Raw genomic sequence first — 14,585 nt, 5'->3', positions numbered from 1 at the left:
GAGAGTCCCTTGGACTGCAAGGAGATCCAACCAGTCCATCCTAAAGGAGATCAGTCTTGGGTGTTCATTGGAAGGACTGATGTTGAAACTAAAACGCCAATACTTTGGCCACCTGATGCAAACAGCTGACTCATTTGAAAAGACCCTGATGTTGGGAAAGATTGAAGGCAGGAGGAGAAGGGGACGACAGAGGATGAGATGGTTAGATGCCATCACCGACTCAATGGACATGGTTTGGGTAAACTCCGGGAGTTGGTGATGGACAGGGAGGCCTGGTGTGCTGCGGTTCATGGGGTCGCAAAGTCGGACATGACTGAGCGACTGAACAGAACTGAACTGAAATTTCATTCTGTCAGCTCACGCTAAGATGATCAGTTGAAGGTAAACTACTACAAAACTATAGTAAGATCAACGTGTACAACTGAAATTGGCCTCAGATCCCAACCTCCGTATTTGTCTGCCTTCTGCTTTACATCTCCCTTCTCCAGCTTACCCACTTCAGTTTAGATGCTCTTCCTTCTGAAGGAAGCCTTCCTGGCTCTGGAAATCTGAGCTAGCAGCGCCCTCCAGTGGTTCCAGCAGCTTCCTTCTTACCACAACAGTCACAGTACCGTGTAAGCGTGCCGATCTGGCTCAGGAAGGTCTCATCAGTTAGCAAACCCCCAGACCCTGGCTGAGGGCGAGATATTCCGTCTGTCCGGTAACTAGAACAAGGGTGAGGCCTGCCTCATCCAAGTTATCTCGGCAGCCTCACAGGCCTCACGTAATGCTCCTAGCCTACTTCACGTGCAGAGTCCTCCCCCGCCGCCCCGCGCGCCTCGCCACCGCCTTCCGCTCCCCTCTCTCCCACCTCGCAAACCACAGTACCTAGGCCGCAGGGCCACGAGCTCGCGGCGAGGCGGGAGCCGGCAAGAAATGCCTGCCGCCATCTTGCCCACCGGGAGTTCAGACATGGCGCTGGGGCTCCTGAGCGCAGCGCTGCTGTTTCTGGCGAGCGCTCGCATATGCTCAGAACACTACTCGCTCTTCTCTGAAAGCAGTAGGCGCGGCTCCTCGCGGGAACAGGCTGGCGGTCTGGGGTGGCCTGAGGCCGTGAGTAGGAGGCCCCCAGTACAGAAGGCGCGCGAGGCCCGGGAACAGGAAGAGCTGGACGCAAAGGGCAGTATCTGTTCTCTTCTTTAGACAGTCGCCCTTTCTTTCTTTTGTCCCACTTAAGTAGTGTTTGAATTTGGGGCCCTCCTTTCTGTTTTTACCAACTGCCTTTACCCAAAAATTTACAGACCCTAGCAGTTCTATTTTAATGATGACTGTAACAGTAGTACTTACGGTAGCAATGCCATACACTTGTGCGTCTGTATAGGCACCTTAAAATATTCTGGGGTGTGTCATTACCATTTTACAGATTAATAGTTCACTGAAATTCAAAGCTGAAAGGGCTGTTAGGTGACTTTTTCATGCTACAGTTGATAAAAATTAACCCCACAAGTTAAATGGCAAGTTATTAGAAATTGTAGCTCTTGGTTCACCAGTCCCAGGAACTCTCAGTTGCCATTTCAGATAGGGAAAAATGCATTACCTTACCAGAGAAACTTATCTCAATAGTACACTTTTCAGAAGTTTTAAAATTCATGAATTGAGCTTATATGATGTCTATTTGTAAGCAATTAGACATCATGTTTGTTTTAACTCACTAAGATTTTTTGGTCAAAATATGGGCATAGTTTAGGTATCCAGCTTGCTCTATCAGTTTTTTTAAATAGGAATTTGAAGATTATATTAATGTATTAAGATTAAAAACTAATACACATAATAATATGTTCAGTTCAAATAATATATCATTTTTATTTTTAGCTTGTGGAATAGCACCACTTATGCGTATGTTCAAGGGGTCTCGGATTGTAGGGGGCACAGAAGCTCAAACTGGCGCATGGCCATGGCTAGTTAGCCTACAGATTCAGTCCGGCAGATATCGTGCTCATGTATGTGCAGGAAGCTTAGTGAAAAACAGATGGGTCCTCACGGCTGCCCACTGCACTAAGGACGCTACGTATGTATTCAGAACATTCCTACTTTATTCTTTTAGGGGATATTTTGAAGCTCTTCTCACCTATTAAGTCCTGACATTGCATCTTTACTGGTCTGTTCCTTTGACACTGTGGGGAGATTAACACATTTGGAGAGGGGCAACCTGTATCCTAATCCTCCTCTGATACTTTGTAGTGCAGTGGTTTTAAGGTTGTAAGGTTCCAGAACCTACAAGATGTACCAACGTGATCAAATAATATAGCTGTGTTATACTGTCACAGAATCTTAAGAGTTCAAAGAGGTATTTTAAGGGTTTAGTTCAATTCTCTGTCCTATATTTGAATCCTTCTTACAGTACTGAAACAAAGGGTTCTCTAGTCTGAAATAATTATTGCTTTAATGCATTGAGCCAGGCATTTTTTCATACACAGTTTCCACTACTCCCCACAACCACTCTTTGCTAGTGGGAGACCCTGACTGGAAAGCAACAAAATCAGGGGTCAAATCCAGGTGTGTCAGAATGAAAATCCACACACATAACCATAACTATATCATTTGGCTTTCTACTTAAAATACCTTTTGTGATGATGAACCTTGGAAAGAACCTCATTTAAATTTTGTACAGCTTTAATTCTTAGAAAGCCTTTCTTTATGCTGAATAAGTGTCTTGACTTTCATTCTGCCTGTTGAAGCCATATGTATTAAATTTCATTCCTCTTCCAAGCATTTGAAGATAGTATTAATTTTCCACCTAACGGTTCTCAAGGCTAAATCTTGATATTTTTACCTTTTTCTCAAGAAAAATTTACTCAGTATATACTAGGAATTGGGCAAGATGCTGAGGAAGTCAACATTACTCAGGTACAGTCTATTTTTTAGGAGTTCCTCCTGTTTCAGAAGACTCTGCCACTTCTATTCCTGTTCCCCTTCATTTTCTAAATCTTGCACCATGAGATGTCCCTTATTCCTTCTTAAAACAACTATTTATCAAAGACCTGCTCTGAGATTAGGTACTGTTTGAGGATGTTACATATAATTCTGTATTTAAATAAAATACCCTCCCAGTAGCCCTCTGAAATTGCTGTTACCTCCATTTCACACTTGAGGAGTCCAGAGATCAGAGAGATTTGGTAACTTGCCCAAGATCACACTGCTGTAAAGTGGCAACCTATTGATTTAAACCTATTCTCAAATCTATGCTGTTTCATTATATCTCACTGTCTCTTTAGTATTTTTCAATATTTTCCTCTTGTTTCTTCCCTACAGCTTTCAAACATGTGTAGGTCATCATTATTTAACAAACAAACGAACCCTACCTGTTTCTGTTCTTCCTTTCACTACTAGATTCCTTGAATAAAAGACTCCTTTTGCTTCATCTGCATTGACTCATAAAATCCCAGGTGCAATCTGTGGCTATAACACACTATTAAAGACCCACCTCCATGCCAAATCCAATGAGCTCCACTCAGTCCCCATCCTATTTTCTCTCTATAACATTTGGCAAAGTTGATTACTGTTCTCTTCTTTCTTTCTATCTGGCTGTACCACGGGGCTTGTAGGATCTTAATTCCCTAACCAGGGATCCAACTCACACCCTCTACATTGGAAGTGTGGGGTTTAACCACTGGACCACCAGGGAAGTCCTTGTCATCTTTTAAATTACAGTATTTTCAAGAGTTCCACCTTCTATCCTCTTGCCTTACCATCTGAACTCTTTCCGAGAGATGTCTCATCTCGGAAATGAGATGAGACTCCTGTTTTAGCAGTCATCATGTGCTAGTAACTCCCAAATCTCTCCAGCTGAGTCATATTTCCAGCTCCCTCCTATATACATATATATTGGAGTCACATTCTCAAGAAGTCTAAACATGAAATTTTAAAATCTTTCTTCTAATTCTCTTCTCTATTTTCTTAGATAATAGCTTCACCAACAGTTCCATTACCCAGAGAGTTAGTTGACTCTCTCTCTGCAGTATCTCTTAAATTTGTTTCTTTTTGTCTCCCAATACTACTCCCCACTGATTAGAAGTAGATTCAGAATATCAGTCTCCATATCCTTAGTTCATTACTTACACTACTTACACTATTACTGTGGTAAATATCTGAATGAGTGTGAAGTGGTATCTCATTGTGGTTTTCATTCACATTTCTCTCATGATTAGTGACAGTGAGCATATTTCCGTGTGCTTTCTGGCCATCGTAATTCTTCTTCCTTTTTTGAAGGTTTGTTTTACTTTATTTTTGGCTGCATCATGCAGCATGTTCTGTATGCAGGTCAGGAAGCAACAGTTAGAACTGGACATGGAACAATAGACTGGTTCCAAATAGGAAAAGGAGTACATCAAGGCTGTATATTGTCTCCCTGCTTATTTAACTTCTATGCAGAGTACATCATGAGAAACGCTGGGCTGGAAGAAGCACAAGCTGGAATCAAGATTGCTGGGAGAAATACCAAATAACCTCGGATATGCAGATACCACCACCCTTATAGCAGAAAGTGAAGAACTAAAGAGCCTCTTGATGAAAGTGAAAGAGGAGAATAAAAAAGTTGGCTTAAAGCTTAACATTCAGAAAACTAAGATCATGGCATCTGGTCCCATGACTTCATGGCAAATAGATGGAGAAACAGTGGAAATAGTGACAGACTTTATTTTGGGGGGCTCCAAAATCACTGCAGATGGTGACTGTAGCTATGAAATTAAAAGACGCTTACTCCTTGGAAGGAAAGTTATGACCAACCTAGACAGCATGTTAAAAAGCAGAGACATTACTTTGCCAACAAAGGTCCATCTAGTCAAGGCTATGGTTTTTCCAGTAGTCATGTATGGATGTGAGAGTTGGACTGTAAAGAAAGCTGAGCGCCAAAGAATTGATGCTTTTGAACTGTGGTGTTGGAGAAGACTGTTGAGAGTCCCTTGGACTGCAGGGTGATCCAACCAGTCCATCCTAAAGAAAATAAGCCCTGAATATTCATTGGAAGGACTGATGCGGAAGCTGAAACTCCAATACTTTGGCCACCTAATGCGAAGAGCTGACTCACTGGAAAAGACCATGATACTGGAAAAGACTGAGGGCAGGAGAAGGGGATGACAGAGGATGAGATGGTTGGATACATCGCCAACTCAATGGACCTGAGTGTGAGTAAACTCTGGGAGTTGGTGATGGACAGGGAGGCCTGGCGTGCTGCAGTCCATGGGATCACAGAGAGTCGGACACGACTGAGGGACTGAACTGAACTGAACTGATGCGGCATGTGGGATCTTAGTTCTCCTACTAGCAATCAAACCTGGAAGCATGAACCACCAAAAAAGTCCTGTATTCTTTTTTGGAGAACCATTTATTCAAGTCCTTTGTCCATTTTTATACTGGGCTCTTTGGTTTTTTGTGGATATTGAGCTGTAGGAATGCTTTATATAGTTTCAATATTAACCCCTTATTAAATATATATGATTTGCAAACATTTTCTCAAATTCTGTGAGTTGTCTTTTCACTCTCTCAAGTGTCCTTTGATGCAAAAGTTTTAACTTTGACCAACTCCAATTTTTTGTTGTTGTTAATTATATGTTTGATGTCACATCTGAGAATCATTGCCAAATCCAATATGATGAAGCTTTTCTTCTGTGTTTTCTTCTAAGAGTTATATAGCTTTATTTTTACACTCAGGTCTTTGATCTGTGTTGACTTAACTTTTGCATATGCTATAAAGTAAGGATCCAGTTTCATTCTTTTGTAGATATCCAATTTTCCCAGCACCATTGATGGAAAGTCTTTCCTTTCTCCATTGAATAGTCTTGGCACTCTTGTCAACAATCAACTGAACACATATGCAAGAGTGTATTTCTGGGCTCTCTAGTCTTTTCATTGCCTTTTCATTGCCTGCCCTTATGCTAGTACCACACTGTTTGATTACTGTAGCTTTTCAATAAGTTTTGAAAACTGGAGGTATGATCCTCCAACTTCATTCTTTTTCAAGTTTATTTTGGCTACTTGGGGTCTTTTGATATTCCTTATGAATTTTAGGATTTTTTAAATTTCTGCAAAAACATTGATATTGGTATAGGTATTGCATTGACTTTTTGGAGCATTCTGTATAGCACTGTCATTTTTAATAATATTAAGTCTTCCAATACATGAACAAGGGATGTCTTTCCATTTATTTACATCATCTTTAATTTCTTTTAGCAAAGTTTTGTAGTTTTCAATGTATATAACTTGCTTTCTTAATCTTATGGTCTGAATATAAATTGAAGTCAGTTCAGTTCAGTCGCTTAGTCATGTCCAATTCTTTGTGACCCCATGGACTGCAGCATTCCAGGCTTCCCTGTCCAGCACCAACGCCTGGAGCTTGCTTAAACTCATGTTCATTGAGTTGGTGATGCCATCCAACCATCTCATCCTGTCATCCCCTTCTCCTTCTGCCTTCAATCTTTTCCAGCATCAGGGTCTTTTCCAAGGAGTCAGTTCTTAGCATCAGGTGGCCAAAGTATTGGAGCTTCAGCTTCAGCATCAGTTCTTCCATGAATATTCAGGACTGATTTCCTTTAGGATTGACTGGTTTGATCTTCTTGCAGTCCAAGGGACTCTCAAGAGTCTTCTCCAACACCACAGTTCAAAAGCATCAATTCTTTGGCACTCAGCTTTCTTTATAGTCCAACTCTCACATCCATCCATGACTACTGGAAAAACCATAGCCTTGACTAGATGGACCTCTGTTGGCAAAGTAATGTCTCTGCTTTTTAATATGCTGTCTAGGTTGGTCATAGCTTTTCTTCCAAGGAGCAATCATCTTTTAATTTCATGGTTGCAGTCACCATCTGCAATGATTTTGGAGCCCAAGAAAATAAAGTCTCTCACTGTTTCCATTGTTTCCCCATCTATTTGCCATGAAGTAATGGAACCAGATGCCATGATCTTAGTTTTCTGAATGTTGAGTTTTAAGCCAGCTTTTTCACTCTCCTCTTTTGCCCTCATCAAGAGGCTCTTTAGTTGTTCTTCATTTTCTGCCATAAGGATGATGTCATGTGCATCTCTGAGGTTATTGATATTTCTCCCGGCAATCTTGATTCTAGCTTGTGCTTCATCCAGCCCAGCATTTTGCATGATATATTCTGCATATAAGTTAAATAAGCAGGGTGACAATATACAGCCTTGATGTACTCCTTTCCTAGTTTTGAACCAGTCGGGTTCTATGTCTGGTTCTAACTGTTGCTTCTTGACCTACATACTGGTTTCTCAGAAGGGAGGTAAGGTAGTCTGGTATTCCTATCTCTTTAAGAATTTTCCAGTTTGTGGTGATCCACACAGTAAGTAATATAAACTGATTTAGCTATTCTTTGTCATTTGATGGAGGGTTTAATCTGTTTACATTTAAAGTAATTATTGATAGGTAAGGACTTAGCATTGCCATTTTGTTCATTGTTTTCTGGTTGTTTTATAGATCCATTATTCCTTGTTTATTAGCCTGCTGTTGTGTGTGTGTGTGTGTGGTTTGATGTCTTTTGGTATCAGTATACCTTGACTTTTTTTAAATTTATTTTTAATTGGAGAATAATTGTTTTGCAAAGTTGTGTTGGTTTCTGCCATACAACAACGTGAATCAGCCATAAGTATATATGTATGTCCCCGCCCTCTTGTCACAGAGCACAGGGTTGGGGTCCCTGTGTTACATAGCAACTTCCCACTATCTGTTTTACATATGTTAATGTTGCTTTAACTTCTTTATCATGTCCTTTTGTGTAATTGCTACAGGTTTTTCCCTTGAGATTATCAAGAAGCTTACACAAACTATCTTAAAATTATAACACCGTATTGTAAGCTGTTACAACTTCAATAGAATTCCTAAACTTTACACTTTAGCTTCTCCTCCACCTCACATTTTAGGATACTGCTGTCATGATTTATGTATTTTTATGTAACTAATGGATGATTATAGTTATGGTTATTTTTACTACATTAATTTAACTTTTAAACTAAAGTTGTAAGTAAATTATGTGCCACTATTACCAAATTACAGAATGTATGTTTGACTGTATGTTTACCATTACCAATGAGTTTTGCACTACCTTTTAATTTCTTTATGATGTTAATTAGTGTCCTCTTACTTTCACTCAAAGAACTTCCTTTAGCACTTCTTGTAAGGCTGGTGTTGTTCAGTCGATCAGTTGTGTCTGACTCTTTGCGACCCCATGGACTGTAGCACACCAGTCTTCCCAGTCCTTCACCATCTTCCAGAGTTTGCTCAAATTCATGTCCATTGCATCAGTGATGCCATCCAACCATTTTGTCCTCTGTTATCTCCTTCTCCTCCTGCCTTCAATCCTTCCTAGTATCAGTAAGTGTGTTAGTCACTCAGTCATACCTGACTCTTTGTGATCCCATGGACTGTAGCCTACCAGGCTCCTCTTTCCATGAAATTCTCCAGGCAAGAATACTGGAGTGGGTTTCCATTTCTTTCCCAGCATAGGGTCTCTTCCAGTAAGTCAGCTCTTCACATCAGGTGGCCAAAGGATTGGCACTTCAGCTTCAGCATCAGTCCTTCCAATGAATATTCAGGGTTGATTTCATTTAGGATTGACTGGCTTGATCTCCTTGCTGTCCAAGGGACTCAAGAGTCTTCTCCAACACCACAATTCAAAAGCATCAATTCTTCGGCACTCAGTCTTCTTTATGGCCCAGCTCTCACATCCATATATGATACTGGAAAAACCACAGCTTTGACTACATAGACCTTTGTCAGCAAAGTAATGTCTCTGCTTTTTAATACACTGTCTAGGTTTGTCATAGCTCTTCTTCCATGGAGCAAATGTCTTTTAATCTCAGGGCTGCAGTCACCATCCACAGTGATTCTGGAGCCCAAGAGAATAAAGTCTGTCACTGTTTCCATTGTTTCCCCATCTATTTGCCATGAAGTGACGGAACCAGATGCCATGATCTTCGTTTTCTGAATGTTGAGTTTTAAGCTAGCTTTTTCACTCTCCTCTTTCACCCTCATCAAGAGGCTTTTTAGTTTCTCTTCACTTTCTGCCATTAGGGTGGTTATCATCTACATATCTGAGGTTGTTGATATTTCTCCCAGTAATCTTGATTCCAACTTGTGATTCATCCAGCCCAGCATTTCACATGATGTACTCTGCATATATGTTAAATAAGCAGGGTGACAATATACAGCCTTGACATACTCTTTTCCCAATTTTGAACCAGTCCATTACGTCCAGTTCTAACTGTTGCTTCTGGACCTGCATACAGGTTTCTCAGGAGGCAGGTAAGGTGGTCTGGTATTCCCATCCCTTTAAGAATTTTCCACAGTTTGTTGTGGTCTACACAAAGGCTTTAACATAGTCAATGAAGCCAAAGAAGATGTTTTTCTAGAATTCTCTTGTAAGGCTAGTCTAGTAGTAATGAACTCCTTCAGCTTTTGTTTGTTCAGGAAGTCTTTATCCAACAATTTGCTGTCTACAAGGGACTCACTTTAGTTTAAAGGCACACATAGGGGACTTCCCTGGTGGTTCAGTGGCTAAGAGTTTATCTTGAAATGCAGGGGGTGCAGTTCAATTCCAGTGAACTAAGATCTCATATGCCATGGAGGAACTGAGCCTGCATGCCACAACCAGACAGCACACACATCACAGTAAAAGTTCCCATGTGAGACTATGAAGAGTCCATGTGCAGCAACGAAGATTCCATGTGTAGCAACGAAGATCTGAAGCAGCCAAATAGATAAATTAAAAAAAAATTTTTTTAAAGGCACACATAGACTGAGAGTGAAGGGATGGATAATGACATTTCAAGAAATTGGTAACCTCCTAAAAAGCAAGGGTATTTATATTAGACAAAATAGACTTTAAGCATAAAATGGTAAAGGAGACAAGAAAAGATCAGCATACAATAGAAAAGACCCTGATGCTGGGAGAGATTGAAGGGAAAAGGAGAAGAGGGTAGGAAAGGACGAGATGGTTAGATAGCATCACCCACTCAATGTACATGAATCTGTGCAAACTCCAGAAGATGGTGAAGGACAGGGAAGCCTGGCATGCTGTAGTCCATCAAAGAGTCAGACAAAACTTAGCGACTGAACAACAACAATAATAAAAGGGTCAAGCCATCAAGGAGATATAATAACAGTAAATATTTATGCATCCAACATTGGAGTGTCTAAACATATAAAGCAAGAACTAACAGAGTTAAAAGGAGAAATAAATAGCAATTCAGTAATAGCTGGGGACTTTAGTTGGGGATCTTAACAATTGACAGATCATCGAGAAAGAGAATCAATAAGGAAACAGCAGATTTAAACAATGCTATAGATCAAGAAGGACTTAACAGACAATAGGCAGAACCTTCTAGCGAACAGTAGCAAATTATACATTCTTCTCAAGTACACATGGAACATTTTCTAGGACAGACCGTATGTTAGGCCACAAAACAAGTCAGCAAATTCAAGGAGACTGAAATCATACCAAGGATCTTCTCTGACCACAATACCATGAAAGTAGAAATCAATAAAAAGAGGAAAATTGGAAAATGCATGAATACATGGAAATTAAACAATACTCTCCTAGGAAACCAATGGATCAAAGAAGAAACTAAAAGAGAAATTTAAAAAGGATTTTGAGACAAAAATGGAAACACTACTTATGCAGCAAAAGCAGTTCTAAGAGAGAAGTTCATGGCAATAAATGCATATATTAAGAAGCAAGATGATACCAAATAAACAACCTACCTCTGTACCTGAAGGAACTAGAAAAAGGAGAAACTAAACCTAAAATTAGAAGGAAGGAAATAATAAAGATTAACACAGTGTTAAATAGATACCAAAAATATATAAAACATTAACCAAACTAAGAGTTGGTTCTTTGAAAAGATAGACAAAATTGACAAACCCTTACTTACCAAGGAAAAAAGAGGGAGGACCCACATCAATAAACTTATAAATGCAAAAGGACATAGTACAACTTATATCACAGAAATACAAAGGATCATAAGATTTTTAAAATGGGTATAGAATCTAAATAGATATTTTCCAAGAGAAGATATATGAATGGTCAACAGGTACCTGAAAAGACACTCAACTCACTAGTCATCAGGGAAATGTAAATTAAAACCACAACAAAATATCACCTTACAATGGCCATCATCAAAAAAGACAGATAACAAATGCTGGTGTGGATGTGGAGGAAAAGAAACACTTGTGAACTCCCATAAGAGTGTGTAAATTGGTATATCCACTATGGAAAAACAGTACGGAGGGTTCTCAAAAAATTAAAAATAGTACTATAACATGATCCAGCAATTCTATCTCGGACTATATCCAAAAGGAAAGAAACATTAACTCAAAAAGATATCTGCACCCCATGTTCATAGCAGAATTATTTACAACAGCTTTTAAGTGACAAGTGATGGATGAATGGATAAAAAAGTAAAGAAATGTGGTGTGTGTGTATAATTTAGCCATAAATAATGAGGAAATCCTACCATTTGTGACACTGTGGATGGATCTTGAAGGCATCATGCTAAGTGAAATAAGTCTGACAGAAAGACAAATTCATATTGCATGTTCTCAGTTATAAGTAGAATCCAAGAAAAACAAAAAATCCCCACCAAATTCAGAGAAAAAGAGATGAGATTTGTGGCTTTTGCCAGAGGCAGGCTGTGGGGAGAAGGGATATTGGAGGAAAGGTAGTCAAAGGTACAAACTTCCATCATAAGATAAATAAGAACTAGGAACAACATAAAACATGATGAGTATAGGTAAGACTGCTGTATGATATACAGGAAAATTGTTAAGAGAGTATGTCCTAAGAGTTTTCATCACAAGAATTTTTTCTTTTTATTGCATAAAAATGAGATAATGGATGTTAATTAAACCTACTGTGGTAATCATTTTACAGTATATGTAGATCAAACCAATATGCAGTACACCTTAATATTATACAATGATGTATGTCAATTATTTCTCAATGAAACTGAAAAAATTTTAATTCAAGAAAGATAAATTAATTTTATCTTTGTCTTTAAAATAAAGATAATTTAATTCAAGAAAGAAAAGAAACATTATTTAATAGTTCAGTTCAGTCACTCAGTCGTGTCCAACTCTTTGGGACCCCATGAATCACAGCACACCAGGCCTCCCTGTCCATCACCAACTCCCGGAGTCCACCCAAACCCATGTCCATTGAGTCGGTGATGCCATCCAACCATCTCATCTTCTGTCATCCCCTTCTCCTGCCCTCAATCTTTCCCAGCATCAGGGAAATGAGTCAGCTCTCCACATCAGGTGGCCAAAGTATTGGAGTTTCAGCTTCAGCATCAGTCCTTCCAATGAACACCCAAGACTAATCTCCTTCAGGATGGACTGGTTGGATCTCCTTGCAGTCCAAGGGACTCTCAAGAGTCTTCTCCAACACCAAAGTTCAAAAGCATCAATTCTGCGCTCAGCTTTCTTTATAGTCCAACTGTCACATCCATACATGACTTGTGGAAAAACCATAGCCTTGACTAGATGGACCTTTGTTGGCAAAGTAATGTCTCTGCTTTTTAATATGCTGTCTAGGTTGGTCATAACTATCCTTCCAAGGAGCAAGTGTCTTTTAATTTCATGGCTGCAATCACCATCTGCAGTGATTTTGGAGCCCAGAAAAAATAAAGTCAGCCACTGTTTCCACTGTTTCCCCATCTATTTGCCATGAAGTGATGAGACCGGATGCCATGATCTTAGTTTTCTGAATGTTGAGCTTTAAGCCAACTTTTTCACTCTCTTCTTTCACTTTCATCAAGAGGCTCTTTAGTTCTTCTTCACTTCTGCCATAAGGGTGGTGTCATCTGCATATCTGAGGTTATTGATATTTCTCCCAGCAATCTTGATTCCAGCTTGTGCTTCCTCCAGCCCAGCGTTTCTCATGACATACTCTGCATATAAGTTAAATAAGCAGGGTGACAATATACAGCCTTGACGTACTCCTTTTCCTATTTGGAACCAGTCTATTGTTCCATGTCCAGTTCTAACTGTTGCTTCCTGACCTGTATACAGGTATTTAAAAGTAGCTTAAAGCATTTAAGCTATAATTTCCTTTTAAACACAATAGAACTAGGACTTTAAAATATTTTTACAAAGTTTTTAGAGGTTACCTAGTCCACTTTTAATATAGCTAAATATCTTCTACTTCCTTGGAATAAATTCTAGAAAGCTGAATTGCAGTGTCAAATACAACATAGCTTTTATAGATTACTGGTACATGCTGCCAAAGTGCCCATCTATTTATATTTTCCCCAATGACTAAGAGTAACTTATGTTCCTCTGACTCTTGTCTGTACTGAGCATAATCATCAAATATGCATACACACGGTTTGCCAATTTGAAGGGTGAGAGGAGCTTCACCATTTGTAAACAACAGGGTATAAAGTAAATAGTTCCTCCAAACCAAATTCAAATGCAGTAACTATTAACCACTTGAGGCTTTAATTGCTGATTTTTGACCTACAAAAGATTTTTTGGTTTAGTTTGATTTCTGCTTGCTTTTGCTTTTAAAGACTGTCAAGATCCATTAGTTGCTTCTTTTACATTTAGTGTCTTGCTTTATAAAGTCCTTTCTCACAAAGATACAGTCCAGTGGAATATATAAAGTCCTTCCCAACATCAGAGTTATATATTCATCTATATTTTCTTTCTGGTTTAAGTTTTAAACCTCTCATCCTAATTTAATATCCAAATGTTTTATTCAAGGATTTAAAAAATGTTAAAAAGTAAATAGTTTAGTGAATTCCCAATACATATTATGCAGCTTCAGTTCATCAGCTCATGCCTGATCTTATTTCATCTTTATTCTTGCCAACTCCCCCTCCAATTATTTTGAAAGAAATCTCAGACATACCACTATATGTATCTCTGAAAGATAAGTCTGTATTTAAAAGATCTGTGTATTTAAATATTTAATCCATTTGGAGTTTATTTTACTGTTTAGTATTTTTCAGAGATTTAATTTTATTTCACTTTTCAAACTTGTTTGTTAGTTCCAATACCATTTATTGAATAATTTATCCATTTGTAAGAACTGCTACCATATATTAAATTCTAAGGTACTTGAATCTGTTTGAGACTTTCTGTGCCACTGATCTTTTTCTCCTTTCCTATATCACAGTAGTTAGGTTTTTCCTTGGTATGACTTTGTCAGATGAAAGTAGGGTTAATTTTTTTTGTTATTAATCTAACATGAGAAAAACAAAAACTAGTGGGAGAAAAAGAATATTTACTTAAATAACCATGTTTATAACAAAAGCATTTACTTTCTTTCAGAAATCCTGTAATGTGGAGAGCTGTGATTGGAACTAATAATATAAAAGGGAATGAGCCATACAGCAAGAGGATCAAAGTTAATGCAATCATTATCCATCCAGACTTCAATGTGGAATCTTATGATAATGATATTGCACTTTTTTACTTAAAAAAAGCAGTGCGTTATAATAATTACATTCAACCTATTTGTCTACCTTTTGGTGTTTTCCAAAGACTAAACAAAAACACAACATGTTTTATAAGTGGCTGGGGAAGAACAAAAGAAGAAGGT

At 38.7% G+C, this 14,585-nt stretch overlaps 1 protein-coding gene across 1 annotated transcript in view; it reads left to right on the top strand.

Moving 5' to 3' along the window:
- Nucleotides 1-951: 951 nt before the first annotated feature.
- Nucleotides 952-14,585, top strand: part of TMPRSS12 (transmembrane serine protease 12) — a 28,970-nt gene continuing 15,336 nt past the window's right edge. Inside the window, exons 1-3 of the mRNA XM_043891252.1 lie at nt 952-1,162; nt 1,852-2,047; nt 14,315-14,583. Coding sequence (XP_043747187.1) covers nt 952-1,162; nt 1,852-2,047; nt 14,315-14,583 — 676 coding nt within the window. The remainder of the gene's footprint in view (nt 1,163-1,851; nt 2,048-14,314; nt 14,584-14,585) is intronic.

This window comes from Cervus elaphus, chromosome 3, assembly GCF_910594005.1.
Source record: "Cervus elaphus chromosome 3, mCerEla1.1, whole genome shotgun sequence".
NCBI classification, from domain to species: Eukaryota; Metazoa; Chordata; class Mammalia; order Artiodactyla; family Cervidae; genus Cervus; species Cervus elaphus.
The sequence above is the reverse complement of the archived record's forward strand: the minus strand, read 5'-3'. Positions and strand labels throughout refer to the sequence as shown.